The sequence below is a fragment of the Lagopus leucura genome, unplaced genomic scaffold (assembly GCF_019238085.1).
Source record: "Lagopus leucura isolate 7727_CA_CO unplaced genomic scaffold, USGS_WTPT01 Super-Scaffold_100060, whole genome shotgun sequence".
Taxonomy (NCBI): domain Eukaryota; kingdom Metazoa; phylum Chordata; class Aves; order Galliformes; family Phasianidae; genus Lagopus; species Lagopus leucura.
Window position 1 is genome coordinate 909,523 of NW_024962306.1, and position 26,482 is coordinate 936,004.

General features: G+C 50.2%; 5 protein-coding genes across 12 annotated transcripts in view; 4 read left to right on the top strand and 1 right to left on the bottom strand.

Annotated features, from left to right (window-relative positions):
* Positions 1 to 2,408, top strand: part of RBM39 (RNA binding motif protein 39) — a 28,785-nt gene extending 26,377 nt beyond the window's left edge. For all 3 annotated transcript variants that reach the window (XM_042886703.1, XM_042886702.1, XM_042886704.1), the window contains 2 exons: positions 1,242 to 1,320; positions 1,418 to 2,408. In XM_042886703.1, the coding sequence (XP_042742637.1) occupies positions 1,242 to 1,320; positions 1,418 to 1,518 (180 nt within the window). In that variant the 3' untranslated portion in view covers positions 1,519 to 2,408. The remainder of the gene's footprint in view (positions 1 to 1,241; positions 1,321 to 1,417) is intronic.
* A 3,245-nt stretch (positions 2,409 to 5,653) lies between these two features.
* ROMO1 (reactive oxygen species modulator 1) lies at positions 5,654 to 7,189 on the bottom strand. Its single transcript, XM_042886666.1, has 2 exons — positions 6,978 to 7,189; positions 5,654 to 5,845 (listed from the first exon to the last, which is right to left on the bottom strand). Exons 1-2 carry the CDS (start codon positions 7,106 to 7,108, stop codon positions 5,737 to 5,739), a joined length of 240 nt encoding a protein of 79 aa, XP_042742600.1. The 5' UTR covers positions 7,109 to 7,189; the 3' UTR covers positions 5,654 to 5,736.
* Positions 7,190 to 7,266: 77 nt separating this feature from the next.
* Positions 7,267 to 21,471, top strand: NFS1 (NFS1 cysteine desulfurase). Its single transcript, XM_042886662.1, has 13 exons — positions 7,267 to 7,406; positions 7,490 to 7,557; positions 7,634 to 7,750; positions 7,952 to 8,035; positions 8,868 to 9,020; positions 10,001 to 10,094; positions 11,496 to 11,630; positions 12,713 to 12,870; positions 17,174 to 17,279; positions 17,457 to 17,538; positions 18,849 to 18,932; positions 19,058 to 19,147; positions 19,776 to 21,471. Exons 1-13 carry the CDS (start codon positions 7,304 to 7,306, stop codon positions 19,837 to 19,839), a joined length of 1,338 nt encoding a protein of 445 aa, XP_042742596.1. The 5' UTR covers positions 7,267 to 7,303; the 3' UTR covers positions 19,840 to 21,471.
* Positions 21,472 to 26,075: 4,604 nt separating this feature from the next.
* The window catches only part of RBM12 (RNA binding motif protein 12), an 11,893-nt gene continuing 11,486 nt past the window's right edge, over positions 26,076 to 26,482 (top strand). For 3 of the 6 annotated variants that reach the window (XM_042886674.1, XM_042886675.1, XM_042886672.1), the window contains exon 1: positions 26,076 to 26,163. The gene's annotated coding sequence lies outside the window, so the exon portion shown is untranslated. The remainder of the gene's footprint in view (positions 26,164 to 26,482) is intronic. The other 3 variants (XM_042886676.1, XM_042886677.1, XM_042886678.1) reach the window with 3 other exon arrangements.
* CPNE1 (copine 1) overlaps positions 26,092 to 26,482 on the top strand; it is a 41,656-nt gene continuing 41,265 nt past the window's right edge. The window contains exon 1 of the mRNA XM_042886679.1: positions 26,092 to 26,163. The gene's annotated coding sequence lies outside the window, so the exon portion shown is untranslated. The remainder of the gene's footprint in view (positions 26,164 to 26,482) is intronic.

The following is a 26,482-nucleotide window of genomic DNA, read 5'->3' on the forward strand; positions in this document are numbered from 1 at the left end:
TCAACCTGGGCTAGTGCTTAGTCTGCAGATAGAAAGCTCCAGCTGTCTGTGGCAAAGACAAATTTCCTAATTCATTCATGTTAGTGAGCACCTTGGGCTGTTCTGAAGTTCATGTACTGATACTTGGGGCATCAGCCTTCTTTGAAGTGCTGGGTGGTTGTGCTGTCGCTGGGCGCAGAGTTCCTGCGCTGTCCATCTGAAAATTAACCTGTAAGCTGTTGCATCTAGAGCAGCTGGTGGTGGCTGGGATTTCATAGAATCCTGGAATGTCTGGGGTTGGAAGGCACCTCAGGGGTCACCAAGTTCTGGCCCTCTGCCACAGGTGGAGCTGCCAGCCCCTACGTCCAGTGCCAGGCCTGGTTGCCCAGCGCCCCGTCCGGGCCCTGAGCTCCTCCAGGGATGTGGCAGTGTGCAGCATCTTTGGGCGGCCCGTGCCAGCACCTCACCTCTCTCAGTGAAAGCTTCCCCCTGACATCTAATGTAAACCTTCCTCCTCAATTTTAGAACTACTTCCCCTTGTGGATTTCCCCCCCTATTTATGATTTCCCCTTAAATATCAGAAGGCTGCACTGATGTCTCCCCGCAGCCCTCTCTTCTCCATGCTAAACACTTGCAGCTCCTTCAGCCTGCATAGCAGAGATGCTCCAGCTCTGTGATCTTCGTGGCCTCCTCTGGACCACCCTCATTCCTGCACTGATGCAGTAGTGTAGATTGGGCCTCATGAGGACAGAGTAGGAGGGGGCAGCCTTCTCCCTGCCCTGCTGTCCCCCATTTCAGATGCAGCCCAAGGCACCCTCAGCCTTCCATGCTGCAGGCATGCGCTGCAGGCTCACATTAAGCTTTTCACCCACCAGTGCGCCAAGTCCTGGTCAGCAGGGCTGCTCTGTAGGAGTTCTCTCTGATGGCAGATTGCAGAAAGGCAACCACACTCCTCGTGCTTCCGTTTCACTTGGGATTTTGTAGTTGGGAAGCGTTAGATCGCACTTCAGACATGAGGAGCAAGTAAGCAATGCTTGCTGTTTTCCATACATCAGGCTTGCATTTGGTCTGGCTTGCAGAATCTTATTAGAAGAGCAGATGTTGCTAAAAGCACCGTTGGTATGAAGATGTGCATCTGTAAGGCTGTGGCTGTGTGCTCACTGCCGTGCTGCTGGAGCTCGGGGGAAGGTTTGCTTCCATTACAGCCGTGCAGAGGAAGTGACTGCAGGGAACGTAACAGGGTGCAATGCTTTGTGTTGCAGGGCAACGTGTATGTGAAATGTCCTTCCATTGCTGCTGCCACCGCAGCTGTGAGCGCGTTGCACGGGAGATGGTTTGCAGGTGAGGAGATGCATTTTTGTGGTAGAAATGTGCATTTGTTCATGGATGATGGGACTGGACAGAAACTGACTGGGGTTTGCTTTGCTCTCCTGTTCAGGTAAAATGATCACAGCAGCCTACGTACCTCTCCCGACGTACCACAGCCTGTTCCCAGACTCCATGACTGCAACCCAGCTACTGGTTCCCGTTCGACGATGAAGATGGATTTAGTCAGTTTTGTACATAGTTATTTTTTGGAGGAAGATTGAGTTATCTTTTATTTAGATAAAACTAAAGGAAAGGATTTAATGTCATTTTGTGTACACTTCCTGCTACCTTTAAAATAAAATGAAGTAAGCAGAAATGCAGTGTGTTCATTCTCCCTAACTAGCATTTCCACTGTATACAAAGCTGTTGACTTCTTGTTCTGCCTTGTAATTCTTGTACATTTACTAAGGTGATCTGTAGGAACTGAGAAGTAGCTCATAGAAAATAAATTCTCTGTAAAAGGCAGATGGGACATAATTCAATTTTTAAGTGTTTCACGAGCCTTTCTTTTAATGCAGCAATTACAATTGACATTTCACTAAATGTAGGTGATCTGCTCGAGGTTAATATCAGAGGTAGAGACTGTGAAGGGACATATTTAGTGTTGTGTATAAAGGGGAACTGGAAAGGCTGCTGGAAGCTGACCTGGCCCGGCGCTCAGTGCGCTGTGCTGAACGAGGGTAAGAATGGAAGGACTGGAGGGTTTTATTTCTCGATGGTAACTTTTGATTAATGTTATCTGTAAAAGTTTCTTTGTAAATACTGTGTGAGGTGTGTCTACGTTTCCAAACAAAACCATCTCTGCATTTCCGGACAGGTTTCTGTGCGTGCAGTAGCTGAAGGATTTCAGCGGAGTCTGAAGGTGGGCAGGAAATACAGAAACACGTTTTGTTCTGGTTGCATATAATCTTTGCTCTTTTTAAGCTCTGTGAGCTCTGAAATATATTTTTGGGTTACTTCAGTGTGTTTGACAAGACAGCTTGATATTTCTATCAAACAAAGACTTTCATATTGCAACAATCTTTGTAAGAACCACTCAAATAAAATTCTCTTAAAAAGGCCTTCACGGAGCTTCCTTTCTCCGCTCCTCGCGCGGCCCAGGCGGTGCTGGAGCAGCCGCTGCCTCAGGTGCTGAGGCTGTTGACGTCGGGTGGTTTGTAGGCAGCCCTGCCTGTGGGGGTTGTCATTTCTTTACCTTTTCCTGTTGGTTTTCAGCCTCTGGCTGTGGGGCAGGAGGAGTGGGACCGCCCTGCTGGGTGACGGTGGGGTGGGGGAGGCAGAAGGCAGGGTGCCCTGGTCCCAGCCCTGGGGTGCTGTGGGCTCTGTGGCTTTGGTGGGTGGCAGCAGCGGAGCGGTGGCCTGCAGGGTGGTGGGGCTGTGGGGGTGTGGGAGGTAAAGGCATACAAAGGGGGGGGGGGCCGAGCTGGTGCATGGTGGTGGAAGGAAAAAAAGCCACCCCAAGTGGCCCTATTTTTTTCAGTTGCTGTTATGTTAATGGATGCCAGTTAAGGTAAAACTTGAGTTGTTACAGCACACCTGTAGTGCTCAGCTTGTTTGCACAGCGGTCACTGAACCAATGGCAGCACAGCCACATCTCATGTGGGAAATGCATTTCTTGGGAACCGGGAGGCAGCGCTCAGCACTCGCACAGCCCGACGACTGGGCTGCTGCTGGGCCGGGTTCTGCTGCTGTAGCTGCCTCCTTGAGGCCAGCCTCTGTCCTTCAGCACAAGAGGAACAAAGGTAAGGCTTGCTTCGAAAGGTAGAGAACAGGAGGTTGCACCGCTGAGCTGAACGTGTCAGAGTTGGCTGTGCTACGCCAGGCAGCATGGTGGGCTGCAGTCCCGTGCTTCTTTGCAAAGCTTTGATGCCTTATGAGAGCTGTACGGTGCAGCGTGGTGCAACGTCTGGCAGCACCACTCTTAGAGGCAATGCACCTTTCCCTGCCCAGGGAATGAAGAATGAGCTGGTTATGGGCTGCAGGAACAGCTTGGCTCTGTCCTTCCCTGGAGCTGTACCCTGGGGTTGCACATCTTGCCCAGGCTGTGTTCCTTTGTGCTCTGAGTGGAATTTCCACAGGGAATTGAGATGATTGTGTCACTTAAAACCCAAAAATGGGGCCAACACAGTCACAGAATCACAGAATGGCCAGGGTTGGAAGGGACCTCAAGGATCATGAAGCTCCAACCCCCTGCCATACACAGGGCCACCAACCTCCCCATTTAATACCAGCCCAGGCTGCCCAGGGCCCCATCCAACCTGGCCTTGAACACCTCCAGGGATGGACGGGGCATCCACAGCCTCTCTGGGCAGCTGTTCCAGGACCTCACCACTCTCTCTGTAAAGAACTTCCCCCTGACTCCCAACCTCAATCTTCCCTCCCTCAACTTAAAACCATTTCCCCTTGTCCTGCTGTTATCCTCCCTTTCAAAGAGTTGATTCCCTCCTCTTTGCAGGCTCCCTTTAGGTCCTGAAAGGCTGCAATGAGGTCACCCCGCAGCCGCCTTTTCTCCAGGCTGAGCAATCCCATTTCCCTCAGCCTGTGTTCATAGGGGAGCTGCTCCAGTCCCCTGATCATCTTTTGTGGCTCCTCTGGACCCTCTCCAACAGCTCCCTGTCTTGTTCCTGGACACAGCACTGCAGATGGGGCCTCACAAGAGCAGAGCAGAGGGGGACGATCACCTCCCTGTCCCTGCTGGCCTCCCCTCTTCTGATGGACCCCAGGATGCCATTTACTTTCCAAGCTGCAAGCACACACTGCTGGCTCATGTTACGTTTTTCATCCATCAGCACCCCCAGGTCCTTCTCCACAGGGCTGCTCTCAAGGACCGCTCCCTTCAGTCTGCATGGATGCCTGGGATTCCTCCAGCCCTCACCAGGTTCACCTGTTCCCACCTTTCCGTCCTGTCGAGGTCCGTCTGAATGGCCTCCCTTCCACTGTGCCAACCGCACCACTCAGCTTGGTGTTGTCAGCAAACTTGCTGAGGATGCACTCGATTCCATCATCACTGTCACTGATAAAGACGTTACAGAGCACTGGTCCCAACACAGAGCCCTGGGGGACGCCGCTCGTTACCGGCCTCTACCTGGACACAGAGCCATTGATGACCACCCTCTGTCTGCGGCCTTTCAACCAGTTTCTCATCCATCGAGTGGTCCACCCATCAAATCCACTTCCCTCCAATTTGGAGATGAGGATGTGGTGGGAACCATGTCAAAGGCCTTGCTCAAGTCCAGCTAAATGACATCGGTCGCCTTTCTCTTGTACACCAATGCCATCACTCCATCACAGAAGGCCACCAGGTTGGTCAAGCATGACCTTCCCCTGGTGCAGCTGTGCTGGCTGTCTTGGATCACACGCCCATTCCTCATGTGATCAAGCATGTCATCCAGGAGGATCTGTTCCATCATCTTCCCAGGCACAGAGGTGAGACTCACTGGCCTGTAGTTCCCAGGGTCCTCCTTGCTCCCTTCCTCGTCAATGGCAGTGACGTCACCCTTCCTCCAGTCATCAGAGTCCTCACCTGACAGCCACAACTTTTCAAATATGATGGAGAGCGGCTCAGCAACCACCTCAGCCAGCTCCTCCAGAGCCCTGGGATGCAGCCATCTGGCTCATAGACTTGTGCGCATTCCATCTCATCAGTCGGTCTCAGACCTGCTCTGTCACAGTGGGGGGATTTACCACCCCAGTCCCCACCTGGAGGTTTAGGGATGCAGGGCTCAGGGACGTGAGAAGTTCTGGAATCCTGGTCACCAGTGAAGACCAAGGCAAAGAAGTGACTCAGTACCTCAGCCTTCTCTTCGTCTGTTGAAGCCAGTTCTCCTTTTACATTTACCAAAGGAGGCACACTCGCTGTGTCCCGTCTCTTCTGGCCAACGCACCTGTAGAAAGTCTTCCTATTGCTTTTCACAGCCCTTGCCAAGTTCAGTTCTGCTTGCACCTTGACTTTCCTGATGCCACGTCTGCAAGTCCAGACAGCATCCCTGTATTCTTCCCAGGTGACTTCAGATATTATTGCAATACAAGAGAAATTTGGTAGCTGATCTAAATTAACAGCAAAATAACTCCTAGACTGGGGGAGTGCATGAATGAAGTGGACCGGTTCTGCATCAGAAACCTGAGGTGCCCAAGCAGCAGAGGGAAAAGCATGTTCACTGCTCGAGAAATTTTAACGAAGTGCAGAGGGGTGTGAATTCTCACTGTCATGGAGTACAGGAGGTGAGGAAAGCAGAAATCCTGTAAAGATGATGTCTACACGAAGATGCTACAGCACAGAGGGCACAACATCACAAAAACCACTGCATTTCAGTATCTAAAGACTTTATTTATTATGGTACAGGGGGTGGCTGCGCAGGGACGCTTTGGATTAGAAGCCCAAGCTCCGGTTCAGCAGCGGATTCCCATGCCTATAGCCATGAACGTCCCAAACGTCCCACCGCTCTGCATCATCGTTTTGCCAACGCCGCCCATCAGCTCTCGTCCTCTCATGCCAATCCTGAGATAAAGAGAAAGGCAAAAATTACATCAAGGCTGAAGCCTGCTGCAGACGTACGCGGCAGAAACCAACTGATGCAGCCAGCTAACGGCTGCAGGGGAGCCTGAATCCGTCCTCCTTTGTCCAGGCTCAGTGTGAAGCGACGCCCTCAGGCTCTGCCAGCAGCCAGTGACCTGACATGCCACAAGGAAAACCAGGGCTGGTTTGTACCACAGCTCCGTGCCTTGGGACAGTTCCATCCCAGCTGCAGACACAGTGGTATCAGCGGGTGCTGCTTGGTGCTGCAGGGCTGTGCTGTGGGCTGCGCCAAGGTCAGCTCAAGGGAGAATATGGGGCATTGTGCCCCAGCTCCACAAAAGGCGTGCTGCCAGCTGTAGGAAGGGCTGCACAAGGAGCACAGAGGAGGGGAGCATCTCCACCTGCCAGTGCCCCACAGCCCTTAACGTGGTGAGAAACGGCTTGGTGCTGCAGGGATCTGAATGGCGGGAATAAAGCAGTGTTAGCTGATGTACCACCAGCCTCTCCAACTGCAGCAGGTGTAATGCCATCACACCACGAACCACGCTGTGAATGGACTTCCTATGTACTACTGGTGCTGTATTTTCAATGTGAGAAAAGTTCCAAAGATCTGGAAGCATTCAGACACACTTCTGTTCTCCAGACTGTGTTTATATGAAGTTGGGCTAAAGCAAAATAATCATTTCTTCTCGGACATTTCTACTGCTGTTTGGCTTTTAGGAGCTGCAGCGGTGCCCGATTTCACGCAGAGCGTTTCCTCACAGCACAGCACAGCCCAGTAACGCGGCCGTGCCATCTCAGTACAGCGCCGATCCTTCGCAGCCCGAAGCCCGTATCCCGCCGGGACGCACGGGGCGGTGCGCTCAAACGTTCCGCAGGGTCTGAGGAGGATCGGACGCCCTTTAGTCAACTTTATCAGCCCAAGTTCTGCGAACTTTCCCCCTTTCCGGGCTACCAAACTCTCGCCGCGTTTTATCACACGGCGGACGCCCCAGCGCGAAGAGCCCAGCAACAACGCCCCACAGCCCCGCGTTTCCCGCAGCCCGGCCCCGCCGAGGCGCGCTTCCACCCGCCGCGGTCCCGCAGAGCACAGCGGACCCCCGCCCCGCCGCACCTGAGGCACGAGAAGGTACCGAACAGCGCTCCCGCGGCCATGCCCACGGCGAAGCCCATCACGAAGCCCATCTTCACTCTGTCGAAGCAGCTGGGCTGCGACTGCCCGTACGGGCCCACGGTCACGGGCATCTGCAACACAGCGCTCCGCGCTCAACTCCGCGCTCGGCTCCGCGCTCGGCTCCCCGCACCGCCCCGCACCGCCGCCTCGGCCTCCGCTTCCGGTACGGACGGAAGGGGCGGAGCGGCGCCGCGTCGTCGCTGTCCGTCCGTCCGTCCCTTCCTCCCTTCCTCCCTCCCTTCTTCCCTCCCTCGGATCCCGCGGCCATGCAGCTGTGGCGATGCCTGCCGGCCCTGCGGGCCGTTCTCCCCTCCCCGCGGCGGCTCTCGGCGACGGCGCCGCGAACGCGGGCCGAGGCGGGCGGAGAGGGTACGGCCGGGGCGGCTGCGCTGGGCCGGGGCGGCTCCCGACGGCCCCCGACGGCCGGCTCACCTGCTTCGCTCTCTCCGCAGGGCCGCGCGGCGACGGAGACGGAGGTCTGCGGCCGCTGTACCTGGACGTGCAGGCCACCACCCCGCTGGTGCGTGCCCGGCTCCCCGCCCGCCCCGCCTGGCCGCCGCCGGCGGAGCGGCGCTGAGCGCTGTGTGTGCCCGCAGGACCCGCGGGTGTTGGACCGCATGCTGCCCTACCTGACCGCCTGCTACGGGAACCCGCACTCCCGCACCCACGCGTACGGATGGGAGAGCGAGGCCGCCACCGAACGCGCCCGGCGGGTGAGTGCGGGCCGAGGCGCCGAATTGCGCGGAGCGCCGCGCTGCGCTGCGGTCCGGAGCGAGGGGAGGTGGCTGCGCTGGATGCCGGCAGTGGAACGGGCCGCCCGCAGGCCTCGGGCGCTCCGCGACGCGCTCTTGGAAACGGGACGGTGAATTCATCGCGTGTCACAGCGCCTCAAACCTGCCTTTCTTTCTCGACAGCAAGTTGCAGATTTAATAGGAGCAGATCCGAGAGAAATCATTTTCACCAGCGGGGCTACGGAATCCAATAATATGGCCATCAAGGTAAAAGGGCTGTGCTGATACGCATCGTGTTAAAACAGAGCTGCCAGGAGCTCTGTGCACCTGAGAGATGTCAGCACCTCAGCCAGGTCTGCGGGCTCTCGGCTGAGCGCTGTGCAGTTCCAGCACCTCACCGCCCTCTCCGTAAAGAACTTCCCCCTGACATCCAACCTCAATCTGCCCTCCCTCAACTTGAAACCATTTCCCCTTGTCCTGCTGTTATGGGCACTGCCCACAGTGCTCTGCTCGCTGTTATTCCCAAGGCTGGGGCTGTAGTGCTGTGCTCCACCTTTGGCCCCACGAGTCCGTGAAATTCCGATTTAATCTCCTGTGCTTTAAAATACAGCACGGTTTTTTGTCAAGCGCACACAGCTGGCTCAGGGTGTGACCTCACTTTTACACAGGTAAAATGAACGTTCGTCTGATGTGCACCAAATGCAGTTCTGCTTGCTTGCTCAGTAGGTATCTTTATTAGGAAACGTGGAGATGCTAATTACAAATGTTCTTTTCTCTAAGGCTAGCTTGTGTTTTAACCTCTAGTCTGCAGTTTGTGGTCGTTCAGGCTCTCATTGCAGTGACTCCATAGCAGGTTTGTAAGAGGTATTCCTGTCATTAAGCAGCATTTGGATTTCTGTCTGGTGGCATTTTTTCACAGGTGTTCGGGAAGTGAGATGCTTTTGTGAAGTGAGTGCTCGCAGAATTGCCTGGTGTGAATTACACCTCTCTCATTAATGATTTCATCATTTTCTTCTCTTGATTTTGAGCATCTTACACAAAGCTTGCTCTCTTGGGTGACCTAACAGCGAATTTCCTGTGCGTGTGCTGTGCCTGGCAGGGTGTTGCGAGGTTCTATAAGTCCAGGAAGAGGCACATCATTACCACGCAGACAGAGCACAAGTGTGTGTTGGATTCCTGCCGCTCCTTGGAGGCTGAAGGCTTTCAGATCACTTACCTGCCTGTCCAAAAAAATGGGCTGATCAATTTGAAGGTGAGATATCGAGCGGCAGAAAAATGGTGAGGAAAGAAGAGGTGTGTAGATGGGGCTGGTGCTGAAGAGGACCTCGTGTCCTCTTAATAATACAGACGGAAAGGATGATAAATATCACAGCAGGGTAGGAGATTCACAGTCCAATCTGCCACGTTTGGAGGATTCTCTGTTCTGTCTGGTGCCCCAGGCTTGTCTGCCAGATCCCATCTCTCATCACAGCTGCTGTCAGCTCCTCCATGCAGGCAGAGCTGTCATGTACCTGTGGAAGCCCATGGCTGTGATGCAGCTGGCTTTGGTGCAGGAGCTGGTGGTGAATTTCCTGCCTGGAGCTACTGGAGGCAGCAGGCACAGTGACTGCAGTGCTCCCTTCTGGGTGTGGTGGCCACAGTCCTGAGACTGAGAAGTTCTGCATGCTGATTTCCTCGGTTGTGTTGTGTAAAAAGGCAGCATTGGCTTTATGTCTAGGCATGGTGTGCAGCTCAGAGAGGGGGTGTGTGTGTGTGTGTGTGTGTGGTGGAGGGATGGATCAGGCCAGCAGGCAGGGAAGGGTTAATGACATTCATGGGGAAATTTGCTGGTGCACTCCTCCTTTGTGTGATGCTTCTGTGTGGTGCAATTGCTTTGCAGTCAGCCTTGCTGTGTCTAGACGTGGGTGGTTACACTGGCTTCTGGGAGTTTAATGCATTAAAAAAATAGTTCATGGCAATGTATGAGACATACAGCAAAAGCCTTTGCTCACTTGACGATGTCAGGTGGCACTGTGCATACTGGGATGTGCAGAAATGCAACTCGGCACACTGCTTCCTGCCAGCATTCTGTGCTCGTGTGGGGTAGCATGCTCAGCAGGGCTGCTTGTCAGAACCTGGGGGCTGCTGATGGTGTTATTTTGGGGGCTGAGGGCTGAGGCTTGCTGGCAAATTGTGTGCGTCATGAATTTTCTGCTTTGAGTCACAACTTCTGCCTGCCTGAATGTTCACCAGGAGCTGGAGGCTGCCTTCCAGCCAGACACAACCTTGGTTTCTGTGATGGCTGTGAATAACGAGATAGGAGTGAAGCAGCCGATTCGTGACATTGGTAAGTAGACAGCTGCTTCCAGTGGCCTCCCCATGTCACTTTGGGCTGTTTAACATAATATGTTCATAGTCAAGTGCTACAGAAACATGTACATTTACATGTAGAAAATCTTAGATGTAATATAGTAATAAACCTGTGTAGCTCTCGGGATCCCACTGTGGTTGTGTGCCAGCAGTTCCTGTGAGGGTGACCCCAGAACATCCTCCTTCCCCATACTCAAGTTGTCCTCTGTAATATGTTGAAGTTTGTATGCAGTTTTTAGGCTGAGGCCTGTGCCCTGCATGGTTCTGGAAGGTGTTGCTTTCCCAGGCTGTGGCAGGCAGCTTATCTTGCCCTGCAGCTGTTTTTCCTCTTGCTTAGATTCTGCTTTCTTTTTTTTTTCTTTCCCTCTCCCCCTGTGACTGTGCTGAAAGCAGCACTACGAGTGCCCCACTCTGTTTTCCCAGTCTTCATTATTGACTGGTAACTGACCATTGCTGAGCTGCTCATAGCTCTGAGGACTGTTATCATCCTGTGTCTATACTCCCAAGGCTGTTGCGGTTGTCCCATGTTCAAATGCTGGTGTTCTCATGACACCTTGATAAGGAGCCAAATAGACCAGGCCTTGCAGAGTCAGCCTGGGGCACTGACAGGACGAGGGCTGTGAGCTGCTGTGAGCAGTAGCTGTGCTGTTCTTAATGGACCACAAGAGAAGGTTCTGCCCATGCTAGCAGGATGATGCCAAATGTTGCCCAGAGAAGTGTGGGATGTGTTTGTGCGAAGTAAGGTTCTGTGGAAGGTGACTGGGTTGTTTTTTATCTCCTTGTCCCTCGGTGTATTTGAGCTCTGGATGCAAAAAAAAAGTTGGATAGTAGACTTGAGTGAGTTGAGATGTCACCAATGAGTTTATGCTCTGAGCAAGGAACTGAGTACTGTAAAAAGTACTGGGGCGATAGAGTTTTTAATGCCACTTGCTCTTGGCAAGAATAAGCACAAGAGTAAGCTTGTACTAGACAGATGTTGAGAAGAAACATAAGAAGAAAACTTAATTTTGTCCTGCTTTTGAGAAATGTGGGTGTCTCATTGAGCCCTCTGTGGTTAAACAGGGCCAGGCCTTGGCAGGTGTGGGTTTGGAAACAATCCCAATCCTCGGCAGTGGAAGATCTTTTAGCTTTCCAGCTGAAGGAGCTCACCGTAGCCCTACCTCGTGACCTGCCTGAAACTGCCCAGCATAGCTTCTGAACAGCTGCAGGCACTTGGCTGAACTGTAAAGGGGGTGTGACAGTATGCATTCCTTCCTTTGGCACCTCAGGACTTGTCCCTGCCATAAACTGCTGCGTTAGATTCATTGTTGGAATCATTGGGTCATAACAATTAGGCGAGGTCATGTTTTTCTTTCTTGCTTTTGTGTTTTTATTCCAGGTGAGATCTGCCGTGCACGTAAGGTTTTCTTCCACACGGATGCTGCACAAGCAGTTGGTAAAATTCCTATGGATGTCAATGACTTGAAAATTGATCTAATGAGCATCAGTGGCCATAAAATTTATGGGCCCAAAGGTATTCATTGAAGTGTTTTTATAAAGAATGGTTTTTTGTGTTTGCCTTAAGAAATAACTGTGGAAGGTAGAAAGTCAGGCCTGTCTGTTGTAGTGAATGCTACCATCACTTAACCTGTAGAGGTTTGTCCTCAGCCCAGTAGGGGCTGGCTGTGCAGTGGGTCGGCACTGCTGGGTTGTCTTCAGTGCTTATGGGTTGTGAGCTGGCTTTTCCCAAGGAAGAAATGGTTAGGGTTAGGGTTAGGTAACTGGTGTAATGGTGGTGGTGTTAGGATGAGTGGCTCTTTGGGGTCTTTTGAATGGTGTGAAGCAGCTGTTATGCTGCAGTGGTTGAAATATTGTGGAGTTGTGGGGCTGAGCTTAGATCCAAAGGTAACTTGTAACACAGAGATCAAACGGTAAGTCTAAGGTCAGTGATTTTGGTCATCGACTCCCTATGGTTTCTTCCCACTCAGCCCTCTTTGTACCTCTCTGCAGAATGGGGTCTAAAATCCAGCTACCTGTTTTGTGGCTCAATCCCAGGCAATAAAAGTTTAGCTGTTATCACTGTCACAGTCCATGTAGTTTGTGACACAGGACGTACAGAGGCAGAAATCAGCTTTGTTGTATTCTGTATGTTATTCAGAAATAGAAGCCCAAAAGCTCAGGGGGGCCTTGTGGGTTTGTAGCTGGCCTGCTAACCCAGAGGAAGGAGTTCTGCAGCTTTGAGGCAGAAGTCAGAAAGAGCACCTCAGTGAGTGAGATATCTGTGCATGGAAGTTTTGGAGCAAAGGGCTGAAATTCATCTTCTCAAGGGTTGCCAGAACAGGCAGTGCAGAGCCTTCAGGTGCTGAAGTGTTCTGGGAGAAACCGAGCTCCCCCGTGTCAGAAGCCTGGCAGTGCAGCTGCAGAGCTGTACGAATGGTGGGAGCAAACTTTTTCTAGAAAGCCTTGTGCTTGTGTGTGCCTTCTCTGCCTTTTTCTCCAGTGAGGTGTCCAGGAGTGCTGTGGAAACAAAGGCTTCCGAGTCTCGGAGTCCCTTTTCATGATTGCAGAGCCATGGACGTGAACTGCACGCATCCAGCCTGTCTCCTTGTTCCGCAGGGGTTGGTGCCATCTATGTTCGCCGGCGCCCGCGCGTGCGGCTGGAACCCCTGCAGAGCGGCGGAGGCCAGGAGAGAGGGCTGCGATCGGGGACTGTGCCCACCCCGCTGGCTGTGGGCCTGGGGGCGGCGTGTGAGGTGGCGCAGGAGGAGATGGAGGTACGTGGCAGAGCGGGGCCGGGCGCTGACGCAGCAGGGCCGCTTTGAGCGTGGGCTCCATCGCTCATTTTGTGTCTGCGCGCGTGAGCGACATTGGATTATCGTCACATGAAGTAACGGGTTGTGGATCTTCGGGGTCAGAAGGTTTTGTGTAACTGGAAGATGAGTTTCAGCTTTCTTATCACAGAATCACAGAATTGCAGGGGTTGGAAGGGACCTCCAGAGATCATCGAGTCCAACCCCCCTGCCAAAGCAGGTTCCCTACACCAGGTAGCACAGGTAGGCATCCAGGCAGGTCTTGAACATCTCCAGAGAAGGAGACTCCACCACCTCCCTGGGCAGCCTGTTCCAGTGCTCCGTCACCTCACTGTAAAGAAGTTCTTGCGCATGTTTGTGCGGAACTTCCTATGCTGCAGTTTCTGGCCATTTCCCCTTGTCCTGTCTCCACTCACCACTGAAAACAGTCTGGCCTCGCCATTCTGCCCCCCACACCTTAGATATTTATAGACCTGGATCAGGTCCCCTCTCAGTCTCCTTTTCTCCAGGCTGAACAGACCCAGTTCTCTCAGCCTTTCTTCATAGCAGAGATGCTCCAGGCCCTTCACCATCTTCGTGGCCCTCCGCTGGACTCTTTCCAAGAGATCCCTGTCTTTTTTGTACTGGGGAGCCCAGAACTGGACGCAGTACTCCAGATGAGGTCTTACCAGGGCAGAGTAGAGGGGGAGGATCACCTTCCTCGACCTGCTGGCCACGCTCTTTTTAATGCACCCCAGTAAGCCATTGGCCTTTTTGGCCACAAGGGCACACTGCTGGCTCATGGCCAACCTGTCATCCACCAGGACACCCAGGTCCCTTTCCGCAGAGCTCCCCTCCAGCAGCTCATCCCCCAACCTGTACTGGTGCATGGAATTATTCCTCCCCAGATGCAAGACTCTACACTTGCTTTTGTTAAATCTCATCCGGTTTTTTTCTGCCCAGCTCTCCAGCCTATCCAGGTCTTGCTGAATGGCAGCACAGCCTTCAGGCGTGTCAGCCAATCCTCCCAACTTCGTATCATCAGCAAACTTGCTGAGGGTGGCCATTATCCCCTCATCAAGGTCATTGATGAAGATGTTGAACAAGACCGGACCCAGCACAGACCCCTGAGGAACACCGCTGGTTACAGGCCTCCAACCGGACTCTGCACCACCAACAACGACCCTCTGTGCTCTGCCAGTCAGCCAGTTCTCAACCCACCTCACTGTCCACTCATCTATCCCACACTTCCTCAGCTTTGTTATAAGGATGTCGCGGGGGACAGTATCAAATGCCTTGCTGAAATCAAGGTAGACTACATCCACTGCTCTCCCCCTATCCACCCAGCCAGAGACAACATCATAGAAGGCTACCAGGTTGGTCAAGCATGACCTCCCCCTTGTGAACCCGTGCTGACTACTCCTGATAACCTCCTCTTCTTCCAGTTGTCTGGAGATGACATCCAGTACAAGCTGTTCCATCACCTTTCCAGGGACAGAGGTGAGGCTGACTGGCCTATAATTGCCTGGGTCTTCCTTCTTGCCTTTTTTGAAGACCAGGGTGACGTTGGCTATCTTCCAGTCTTCAGGCACCTTCCCCGTCTTCCAAGACTTCTCAAAGATGACAGAAAGCGGTTCAGCAATCACCTCTGCCAGCTCCTTCAGCACCCGTGGATGAATCCCATCGGGTCCCATGGATTTGTGAACATTGGTGTTGCCTAGGCGCTCCCGGACCACCTCTTCCCTGACAGAAGGGAGGTCTTCCATTCCCCAGATCCTCTCACTCATCTCCAGGGTCTCAGATTCCCGAGGGGGAGCTTTTTCACTGAAGACAGAAGCAAAGAAGGCATTCAGTATCTCCGCCTTCTCAGCATCCCCCGTTACCAGAACACCCCCGTCACTTAGCAGGGGAGCCACATTCTCCCTAGTCTTCCTTTTACTGTTAATGTACTTGAAAAAACCTTTTTTATTATCCTTTATCCCCTTTGCCAGATTTAATTCCAGGCGGGCTTTAGCCTTCCTTGTCGCATCCCTGCAGACCCTGACAACATTCCTGTATTCTTCCCAAGTAGTCAGACCCTTTTTCCACATTTCATGGGCCTTCTTCTTTCCTTTGAGTTTGTGCACGAGCTCCTTGCTCATCCACACAGGTCTCCTGCCACCCTTTCCCGATTTCTTCCTCACAGGGACGCACCGATCCTGAGCTTGGAAGAAGAGCTGCTTAAATGCCGACCAGCTCTCACAGGCCCCCTTGCCTTCCAACACCCTAGCCCATGAGACAGCTCCAAGTAGGTCCCGAAAGAGATCGAAGTTGGCTCTCCTAAAGTCCAGGATAGCAATCCTACTTTTTGCTTTACTTCTTCCACTCAGGATCTTGAACTCCACCATCTCATGGTCACTACAACCCAAGCTGCCCCCGACCTTTACTTCCCTGACAAGCCCTTCTCTATTAGTGAGAATCAGGTCCAGCAGTACCCCTCTCCTCGTCGATTCCTCAACCACCTGCATCAGGAAGTTGTCTTCAACACATTGCAGGAACTGTCTGGACCGCGCATGCCTGGCCACATTGCTTTTCCAGCAAATATCTGGATGATTGAAGTCCCCCATAAGCACCAGCGCCTGGGATCGTGACGCTGCTTCCAACTGTTTGTGGAAGGCCTCATCAACCTCCTCCTCCTGATCAGGGGGCCTGCAGCACACACCCACAACGGTGTCAGCCATACCAGCCCGCCCCTTGATTCTTACCCACAAGCTCTCCACTGCTACACCACTCTCCCCCAGGTGGAGTTCAATACATTCAAGCTGCTCTCTTACATAAAGAGCAACTCCACCACCCCGCCTCGCCGGCCGATCTTTCCTAAAAAGCACACAGCCCTCCGTGACAACGTTCCAGTCATGTGAGCTGTCCCACCACGTCTCTGTGATCGCAATGAGATCGTAGCCATGTGACCGCACGCAGATCTCCAACTCTTCCTGTTTATTTCCCATACTGCGCGCATTAGTGTATAGACTCTTCAGGGAGGCAGCATTCCCCTGCCACACTCCATCCCTTCGAACTCCACCCTCGTCACCCATCAAGTGATCTTTTCGCTTGAAGTAGTTTGAATCTTGGTTGTTCACAACGTAGATGATTTATGGTTTTAGTGAAATGCAGCTTGAAGTGCTTGCATTTGTCTCTGCTCTGCAAACATATTGCAGCCCCTCTGAAGCTGAATGCATCATGCTTATCTAATGTGTACTGAAACAATGAGACTTTCTAGTTCGCTGTTCTGTTGGACTAGATGAGCTGTAAAGGTCCCTTCCAACCCAAACCATTGCATGACTCTGTTAAATGTATGTAAATTAGGTTTGCTGGAACTTTAATAATTTAATGGCGGGTTGTTGTTTCATTCTTGCTTGATCTATTTGCTAGTTGTGATATTTAAGGCTGTATGTGCTGCTGGTGGGACACATCAGTACACGTGGTGGAGGTGCTTCCTCTGAGGCAGGCAGGGATCCGCCATTGGGGCTGCTGGTTACTGAAGCCTTGTTGGAAGCTGAAGAGCCCGCAGAGCCTCAGTGCTGCAGGAGCCTCACATCTGGAGCCTTTTCCCATTCTGTCAGAATTCTGGCATTTAAAAAAAAAGCATATTGGAAAGTTTGTTTCCTTTTAAAGGTTTTTTTTGGAGAATGTGACCAGGCTACTGTAAGCAAGTATGAGTTACAGGTGTGTGTCTGTCCATTTCTGAGCACTGGAGCCGATGCTGTGCCTTACTGCTTTCTTAGTGCAAGTGACATTGTTTGTAGTCTGCAGTGAGTCTCTGCTCGTGGGCAGCCCTCCTTGTGGAGGTGACGTGTGGTGAAGTCCCGTGATGGCAGAGTTCCCAGCTCTGCCGTGTGCTGACTCACTGTGAGTCCATGTTTTATGTAATACACCTTGAATGCCCCTGGGTGAGTAAGGGACACTTCTACCGTAACAGATGCCCTTGGTTGTGTTGCAAGTCATTTAATGTCGTGTGCCTAGCTTGTATTTAAGTACAAAACCTTGGCACTCCTGTGAGAGACAGTTTGTAGATAGATCTTTCAGAATCATTGGTAATTTTTGAAGACTGAATTAGCTAGCATCAAGCTGGCAGTTCTCTTTTATGAGTCTGTAGGGTGGGAGTTTTAAAGTTCCCTTTTTAAGGTTCAGATGTAATATAGCCACAACCATCTACTTCAGTCTGTGTACGGCTGGTGGCACGAGCAGTTCAGTGAGCTCAGACGCGTGCTGTTCCTCATTTTCATCTCTTCTTTGGTTTCTTTGCTAGTATGACCATAAGCGAATCTCACAACTGGCAGAACGGCTTGTTACAAAAATAATGAGTGAAGTTCCTGATGTGGTTATGAATGGAGACAGAGAGCATCGTTATCCAGGTAATGCTAGAAGAACCCTGACCCTGTTAGAAACGTCTGACTCCTTGGTGTTAGTGGCCGGGGCTGAATAATGCACTGTAGTTAAACATGGTGCAGGTGCTGCTGTGTGATGTAGGACCTACTGTGCATTCTACTTGGTGGGAGTTCTCCTTTTCTCTACTCCATTTATTTTTGTAGGATGCATCAATTTATCTTTTGCGTACGTGGAAGGGGAGAGTCTTCTCATGGCTCTGAAAGACGTGGCTCTATCTTCAGGAAGGTAGGTGGGATGTGTGGGGAGGAGAGCAGCATGTTTTGGAGAGAAAATAATGTCTGAGAGAAAATAATGACTTACAAAGTAAGGAGGGATCTGCTCTGTGCCCTGTACTTGCTGGGCTGGTTGGTGAGTCAGCCTGGCATTGATTGCATTCTGGGATGGTTGTTTTGTGAAGTTGCACATTCCAGCTGAAGGTCAAATTTACTCATCCTGAAAGCAGAAAAAGTAGGAATTCCTGCCTGCCAGCTTTACAAACTTGCTTTGTGTCATCTGAGTGGACTTGAATTGTAACTGACTGTGACATTCTTTGTAAAGGCTGCCATCATTGGAACTTCTGTCCTTCAGCAGCGTTTCACAGAGGTGGCAGATCATAACTGGTATCTAGTGAGGCTGGGCAAATATCTGAATTACCTCAGTTAGTAGTGTCTGTGTTTAAAGCTAAAGCAGAAACTCAGTACACTCTTAGAGAGCTGAATTGACTCTACAGGAGCAACATTTCTGCTATTGAGACCAGCTTCATGCTTACGATGGAATTAATGAAGTGCTTTCCTTTTCTCACCTCTGAGAACAAAGTCAGCAGTGCATATCTCAATTTGAAACATGCTGGTATTGTGAACAAGGAGAGCAAGTCTTCACGTGGCAGTGAAGGCCAGTGCTTCTTCAACGTGAAAATCTGTTCTGAGGCTCTGCTTCATGCACTTGTTTTAAGCAGCATTATGGTTTGTGCTGCAAGTTGCTACCTGTTCAAGTTGCATAACAACACGTAGCCAGTTTTGCCTACTGCTCGAGGACGGAGGTTCCTCACTATCATCACTAGGCCATCTTGCTCTGGATTCCTCTGCACACTGTTTTTTATTGATTTGTATTGCTGCCAGGCAGCAACTTGTGAAATCTTTTTTCTTTTTTAATTCTCCTGTTGGTAAGTTTCCTTCCCTGGGTAGTTCTGCCTTGGCTCTTGTGTCTTCTTTGCACAGCTTCTACTTCAGCTACCTCTTGTACTGCTGCTTCTGTTTGGCACTGTACTAATGCACAGTGTTATCTGTCTATTCTCTTCTTTCTTTGTGCTCCTAACTTACTTACCCTTCATTTCCATGTGACATCTGTTCCTGTCATTCTTTAGCAGCAGAAATACTGCTGCCCTTGCTCCTGTCTCCTTGCGTTCACTAGTTATTTCCAAGAGGGTGAGGAACCTGCTATCAATTGTTGTAAAGGTTAATAATATTGAATGTGTAAGTGAGCTGTTCTGTGTTGGAGAAGTGTAGCATCTGCATGTGAATTTAAGTGTGAGATTGGCCTTTCTTCCCTTTCCCTAGTGCTTGCACATCAGCTTCTCTGGAGCCTTCATATGTTTTGCGGGCAATCGGAGCAGATGAGGACTTGGCTCACTCCTCTATAAGGTGCGTGGAGTGATTTTCCCCTTGTTTCCAGATATGTTTCTTTTCTGCTGAAAATTCACGGTGAGTTTGTTTCACTCATCCACGTGCACACTATTCCAATTAGTAATGGTTCTTCTTTGCTTTAGATTTGGAATTGGTCGTTTCACTACGGAAGAAGAAATAGATTATACAGTGCAGAAATGCATACGGCATGTTAAGAGGCTGAGGGAAATGAGGTGAGCCATCTTTAATGGAGTTTAAAGGCTTCTTAGCTATGGTAATCATTTGAGGAACTGGATTTCATTGAAAGAAATTGCCTGCTTTAAAAACCTGTACACAAAAAATCTCTGTACACAAAGAAGTAGTGTTGCCAGAGTGTGTAGTGGGCTTGATCTTAACAGTAGTGAAAAAGGTTTAAGCAGACAGACCTGTCAACAAACCATTTCCCAGAGCCTGTCTGTATGAGGAAATAGTGTGAATAGGGCAAGCGTGGAGAGTGGGCGACTCAAAGTTTGTAAGCCAGATATGGTATTACTGCATGTATGCTTTGTATACTTTGTGTTATTTTGGGGAAACTGAAAGGTCTCTGGCTTATCTGGGCAGTGTAAAATGTGAGGTCTCAGTCTCTAAGGAAGGTGTACTCCATGCCTAAAATGGGAGCAGGAAATGAGCACCTTCCCTCTCCCTTTTTGCATTTTGTCCGAGCAGAACACTGGAGATTCTTCATGTGAAGTTCACTGACCTCCAGGAGGCCAAGGCAGACAGATACAGCTGAATTTGTTGTGTAGTTGGTGATGTTGCCTGTTTGGTTGTTGTTGTCCTTTGCATTTTAGATAGCACTCATTTTTTCTTTCTTCTTTACAGTCCTCTTTGGGAAATGGTGCAGGATGGAATTGACCTCAAAAGCATTAAATGGAGTCAGCACTGAGAAAACAAGCTCTTTCCATGCATGGACTAGATAGAAGTGGTTTAAGATGCATTTTCTGTACATTCCTGAACAAACCCGTGCAGCACATTTCAGCTTGTTCTTATCTGCAATTCGAATGGAAAGCTACCTTTTCTGATAACAGTCTAAGAAGCCAAAAATTAAACTAGTCTGTATGCTGGAGAAGGGCAGGATGACAGAACAGCCATCGCATGTATGTTTACATTCAGCAATTTATGCTGAGATGGATTCTGTTAGAGAATGTGTTTTGCAATGTAAAAAACGAAACTGTGGAATCGTGGTGAGAGGTTGCTCCTCCTCAGTGTAAAACATCCTGTGCAGCTGTTCTGCTTGCAGCACAGACCTGCTGCCGGGCCGCTGGTTCTTCTGGAGGCAAGCAGCCTTGCATCTGCAGATGGTTTTGTGCTGCTTAAATGTGTTGTGAGAATTTCTTATGCAGGAAGATGTTTGGCATTTCTTGAGGAAAAGGATGCCTCACTGTGGCTATGTGCCTTCACAGTTAAGTTGTATGTGGAGTTATGAACTCTTTTTTCCCCCTAAAACTTAATAGTTTTTGCTCTTGTGTGTGTGTGTGTGCTGCTTATACAGACCAGTGTGCATTAATACATTGTACAGCGTACAGTGTTATGGGATTTAGGATACCATTATAATGCACTTTGCTGTCCCCTCTGCTTTTTCTCTACACAGTAAAGAAAAAAAACTTGAATGACTGGGAGAGGAGGACACACAATATGCCAGCTTCAGTTGCAGTACCAGTTTAGTTGGTACTCCACTGGTGGAGGAGGGGAAGCACATAACATACAATGTCTTCTGGTTTCGTTCTGGTTTTGCTTTGTTTCCCTTGTAGTGAGTCCTCTGCCATTACTGCAGCCTTTGCCTTTGCTTCTGGGAGTCTTGCTCTGTGGGTGAACCTGGATGTTCTGTCAGTAGGTAGGAACATGTGGCTCTGGAGTTTCCTTAGTGTGCCAGGGCTAACTTGTCTTGTTAGAGACTTCCATGGGGAAAAGTGTCAATTAAAATGGGTTTGATTAGATGAATTCATATCATTATTTCTGCTTTTGTACCTCTGGTGATCTTTCCAGTAGGAAACTTAACCCTGTATTACGAAGTGCCTTGTATCAGTTGCGTAAGCAGACAGCTCTCACATTAGTTTCTTGGTTGATGGCTGCCGAATTTAATACACATTATAGATGGTGTGTGACCAGTTCCGAGTAGTACCTACCTCGAGGATGAAGCACTGTGTGGAAAAGCTGAAGCTAAGTCTCACTGAGTGGACTGAATTACAGAATTGTTCCTTTTTCTGTTAAGAAGGACAGATTTGGTTGAAATGCAAAGCTAATCCTGAATTGCTCTATTTGAAATTACTAGCTTTAGCACTTTTAATATCGTACGACTGACCGGCACCTTGTGTTTCATCACCATGTTTGTAAAACTCTCATATGCGTAACTAGGTTTTAGAGGCATTGTTTGTATTATATTTTATCTTTGGGCCATGTGTGGTTTGTGGGTTAAGCACGTGATAAGAATTCCCCAGCATGTTGTAGAACTGTATGTTTATGAACGTGTTCTTTGTGCTTCGTGGATTATAAAAATAGAGAGAAGACTTCAACTTGGCTGCTTTGAGTCTTTGTAAGTAATTATGAAGTTGAAGTAAATCAAGAAAAAAGAATTAGAGCATTATTTTTGGGAATCCACTTCTCCAGCTCAACTGTTGGGCATGATCAGTAAGTTGCTAAGTTGCAGTCTCTCATCAGATGACAGAGGCAATAAGCTTTTCTGTGCGCACTGATACATGCTCTTTCTCCCATCGAGCTGACATTTGACTTTTGTTGAGTTGTTCCTCTCAAACCTCGTGTCACATCTGACCTAATAGATATTTTTAAAACTCACCTAGCTTAGGTTGTGATTACTTGGAGAAAAGGGAACACAAATTGTGAAGGTGCTTCGTGCCTCTCATGTACTATCATACATAAATGCTACATGGAAAGGTTTGGGCAACTCATTCGCTCTATTAAGCAATGTTTGAAAATGCAGATAAGAAGAGAAATAATAGTGGAGATAATTCTCACCCGTGGGAGAACAAAGAAGTAGTAACGCTGAATATCTACTTGTACACTGCTGAACACAGTTCAGGCTTTTTGTAGGGCAGTGAATTTCTCTGTAAGGGGTATTTACGAATGGAGGTATTGCTTTTGTGGGCTTTCTTGGTGGTTAATTGAAGCCATCTGCAGGGCCTTAATTTAATAGTGGGAGGTAAGAAAGGTGAGGGCTTAGCGTTGTTGTAGATGCCATAGAAGTTGAGACAGTGTGATCATTAAGAATAGAACCAGGCTAGAATAGACATCCAGTAGTGTGAAAGGGTTAGGCAATGTGCAAGAAAAGCAAAGAAATTCTCTCTGATGGGTTTTAGTACTTCTAAAAGCTCACAGAACATAACGCCTAACTGCTAAGCTAGCATTTCCCAGGGAAGATAACATGGAATTAGCTGTGTTAACTCGTGGAAAGAGAAACAGGCAGTTTTTAACTGTTTGTTGACAACTGTTTGTTGGTTTGTTGACAATATGATGCAGACAGGCAAAAATCATTAAATTTTAAAAATGAAAAATTAACATAAAAGCTATTGATCCCAGCAAAATAACGGCCTCCTTTTGGTTCTTGTATCTGCCCAGTTGACTGAACTACTGTTCTGTGGTGTGACTTCAGTCACACTCACTGTGTTCAGTCACACCGGTTTTGCTGATAGTATGTACGCTCAGTGCTTTGAAAAAATGCAGTTTCCCAAAGCCAAGTGCCACAGAGTTGGTCTGAGAGATCACTACTAAAGAGTTTTGATTAAAACTCAGGACATAAACGTGGTCCCGCAGCGGGAGAAGTGACACTTTTCAGAATGGACAAGCTGAGTGCTTGGGAGAACTGAGCACTCTGACAGCTGGTCTGCATGCTTAGAGAATCATGAAATTGCTCAGGTTGGAAAGGATCATTGAGTCCAACCACAACCCAACCATCCTACCCTAACTTTAACGACCCTCTGCTAAATCATGGTCTGAGCACCACATCCAAACACATCTAGGGATGGTGACTCAGCCACCTCCCTGGGGCACCCATCCCACTGCTTAACAGCCCTTTCTGTAACAAAGTTTTTCCAGACATCCAACCTAAACCTCCCCTGGCACCACTTGAGGCCATTTCCCTTCGTCCTTTTATAGAAAAGAGCAGTAAAAAAAGCTGGTACGGGATTCTCAAGTAAAGCTCTAACTTGAGAGCAAAGAGGTTTTGCCCTAAGTAGGTGTAGTAAAACACTGACATACGGAGTTCATTCTAGGGAGGTGAGGAGACTTTGAAGTTACTGCACAGAATCAGTAAGGCAATTCTGAACAAATAGCTGACTGACAGATTTCAAATATAAATATGAATGAGGAATGAAAAGAGTTTTTGGGAAGTTTCTGTAAGGATTGTTTCTGCTGAACATTTACAGAAATGATCTGGAAACAATTGAAACTTGCAGGTGACGCATGGCAGTCAGGAAAACACAAAGTAATGGAAGTCATTTGGACTGACAGATTCATCAAAGATGCATCCTTGTAAAGAGGGATGAATAAGACGAGAGGTTGTGTTTTTGAGTGGTATCTAAGGTTTGTGCTGGAGAAGCAAAGAGCCTGGGAGTTAGGCTTTCCATATTGACAGTGTAGCAAAACCATAATGCAAAGAGAAAATACTTTTCTTTCAAATGTGGCATTGGCACAGCAAATGATGGTTCCATCAAGCTTTACCTTAAAGTGTCCTGTGTTGTTTTTCTGTTGGTCTTTGCCCCCCCCCCCCCCCAATTTTATACCTAACATCCTACTTAAGTTTTAGCTTAGGCAGAAGGCACGGATTTCAGAATTTTCTTAGTACACAGTAGACTCAAATCGCATCTTTACGCTATCATTCCTCTGCTTATCTCTCACACACGTGATGTGAGAGGTGCATGTTGGACACTGTTACCAGTGGTCCTTGTTTCTCTAACCTGCCTACCAGTGCTTTGCTTTCCAGAGACACTGTACTGCTTTCTTTCCATGCTGTTGGTGTCTGACTGCATCGTGCTGCCAACTTGTCTTGGGTACCCTTGGCAATTGGCACGCTCCTGATAGCAGCCCAGGATTGTGTTCCTTTTAATCCACACTACAAACACATTTTCTTCAAGTGTTCTTGAGAGAACATTTAATTCAGTCCCTACGAATATTTGGCTATGACTGAAGACTGCTCTTTGGAGGTAATCCTAATCGCAGACATCTGTGCCAGACTTTGCTTCAGCACAGACTATGTTTGAGGTGCTGGCTTCAATCCGCAGGGACACTGTTGACCTGTAGCACTGGCTGGGGTGTGGGGACTCGCATTTGGATTTGGTGTGGATACAGTCTGGAAAAAATCTAGGGAGGATTATATCAGTTGGTTGTAGGGTGTTTTTTTTTAAATTTGTTTTGTTTTTTGCTGGTTCATGGAGCAACTGTCACACATTTATTAAGGGACTGCGGCTCACCCCTCACTCCTGTGAGGAGAGGCTGAGGGAGCTGGGATTGCTCAGCCTGGAGAAGAGAGGGTCTTGTCAATGTCCATATGTCCAAATACCTGAAGTGAGAATGCAGAGAGGATGGATCCAGGCTTTGTTCAGTGATGCCCAGAGATGAGCAAGAAGTGATGGGCACAAACTGACACATGAGAGGTTCCTTCTGAATGTTAGGAAGCACTTCTGTGCTGTATGAGTGGCACAGGTTGCCTGGAAAGGTTGTGGAGTTTCCTCCTCAGAGGTCTTCAAAAGCCACCTGGACATGGTGCTGGGTACACTGCGCTGGGTGGACCCAGAGGTCCCTTCTAGCCCTAACTGTTCTGCAAATCTGTGAAATCTTTCATGCAGGCTTTGTTTCAACAACACAAAGCAATGATGTGACTCAAAAGTGTTGCACAGAAGACCAACATTCCAAGTTTTCTTCCAGTATTCAGCACTGCCCTTCTGTTGTCCTACTCCTGCCCACTGAAGGGTCGTTGCTGCAGCATGAGGCCCTGAGTCCTGTGCTCTTGCTGCCTCTGGGTGGGTCTTGGGCAAGCAAATTTCTGCCAGGCACAGTAAGCCTGCCACTGGATGCCAGTACTAAACATCCCTGGGAGCGTCCATTGGCTGTCCCTGATGTGCATGCACGTGCTGGCTCTGTTGGGTGCCACTTAGGATAAGAACAAATGAATTACAAGATACCAGGACACTGTGGAGAGCAAATAGGGAGCTGTGGGGTGCAGTAGGCCCACACTGGCCCTCTTGCCTAAGGAAACAAAAGGGAGGGGATCGCTTGACAGAAGGGATATGTTTTCAGGGCAACCCTAGCAGATATAAAGTCTAAAAGCAGTAAAGCCGGGGTTACCAAGGAGATGAGCAGGTGTGGGCTGTTTATTTGAAGGGGTTGAGAGTGATGGGGAGGAGTAAGAAGGGAGATGCCGTGGGGGTGGGAGGTGAGCATCCCAGTGCCTGCCAACACTGCTGCTTGGTGCTGAACAGCTGCTGAGTTGTCACAATCCTGGCTTTGCAAATAAAAAGTTTGCTATATGACTGTGTTTGTTGCGTGCAGCAGACTATGCTGGTTACATTTTCTGCTATAAATGAGAGCTGGAGCAGTCTGTCCTGTGGAGGCACAGCGGTGACAGGACGAGCTGTGTGTGCACGGTGAGAACGCTTAAGTGAAGGGTGAATACAGCAAGGGGAATTTAGAACAAAAAGGGCACTGACTTGGGGTGACGCGCGCGATTCTAATTCTGCAACGTTTCTAAGCAAAGCAGCAGCAGCTCGTTGCCTCAGGGCTCATTGCCCATCTGACGGCTCTGATTACTCAATAACCCTTCCGCTCAGTTGTACCACCGTTAATGTCCACAAAATTCAACATATCATCAATGTATGTATGTTGTGGTACCAGAGGCATTGGGCGCCACAGGTCTCCACAGGTCTGACGGCGCTCCGTCCGGCCCCAGCCTCTAACTCCACACCAAACCCGCCTGCGGTACCCGCGCAGCCCCGGAACACACACGGCGCGCTGCTCATGCGCCATCGAACAGGGCAGGGCGGGACGGCCGCAGGGGGGCGCTGCGCGGGCGGCGTAGCCCCGCCCTCCTCTCTTCCGCCGGGCCCTCAGCCCCGCCCCTCCCTGGCGGCGGGTGGCGGCGCCGCAGCGAGGCGGCCATTTTGTGGCGCTGCGCGGTCGGTGGCGCTGGGCTCGGCGCGGAGCGGGGCCCGGGGGCGGTGTTGGCGCCGTTCTTAACCCTTTTTCCCGTACAGATCCCTCGGTAAGAGCGCGGCGGCGCCCGGACGGGCCGGGCCAGCGCCGACCGCCCGCCTGCCCCGCGTCGCGGGCCCGCGGCGAGGCGAGGGGAGGGAGGCCGGGCGGGCGCGGCTGCACGCGGCCCCGCGCACAAAGGGGAGCGGAGCACCGAGCGGCATCGCTCTCTGCGGCCGCGCAGAGGCTGGGGAGGCCTGGGCCGCGCTCCCGCCCGCCGCCTCTCGCCGCGGCCTGCGGAGCCGTGCGGGCGGCCGGGGAAGCGACGCGGGCCCGGCCCGGCCCGGCCCCGGCACCTCGCGGCCGCGGGAGGTGCGCGCCCGGCGGGG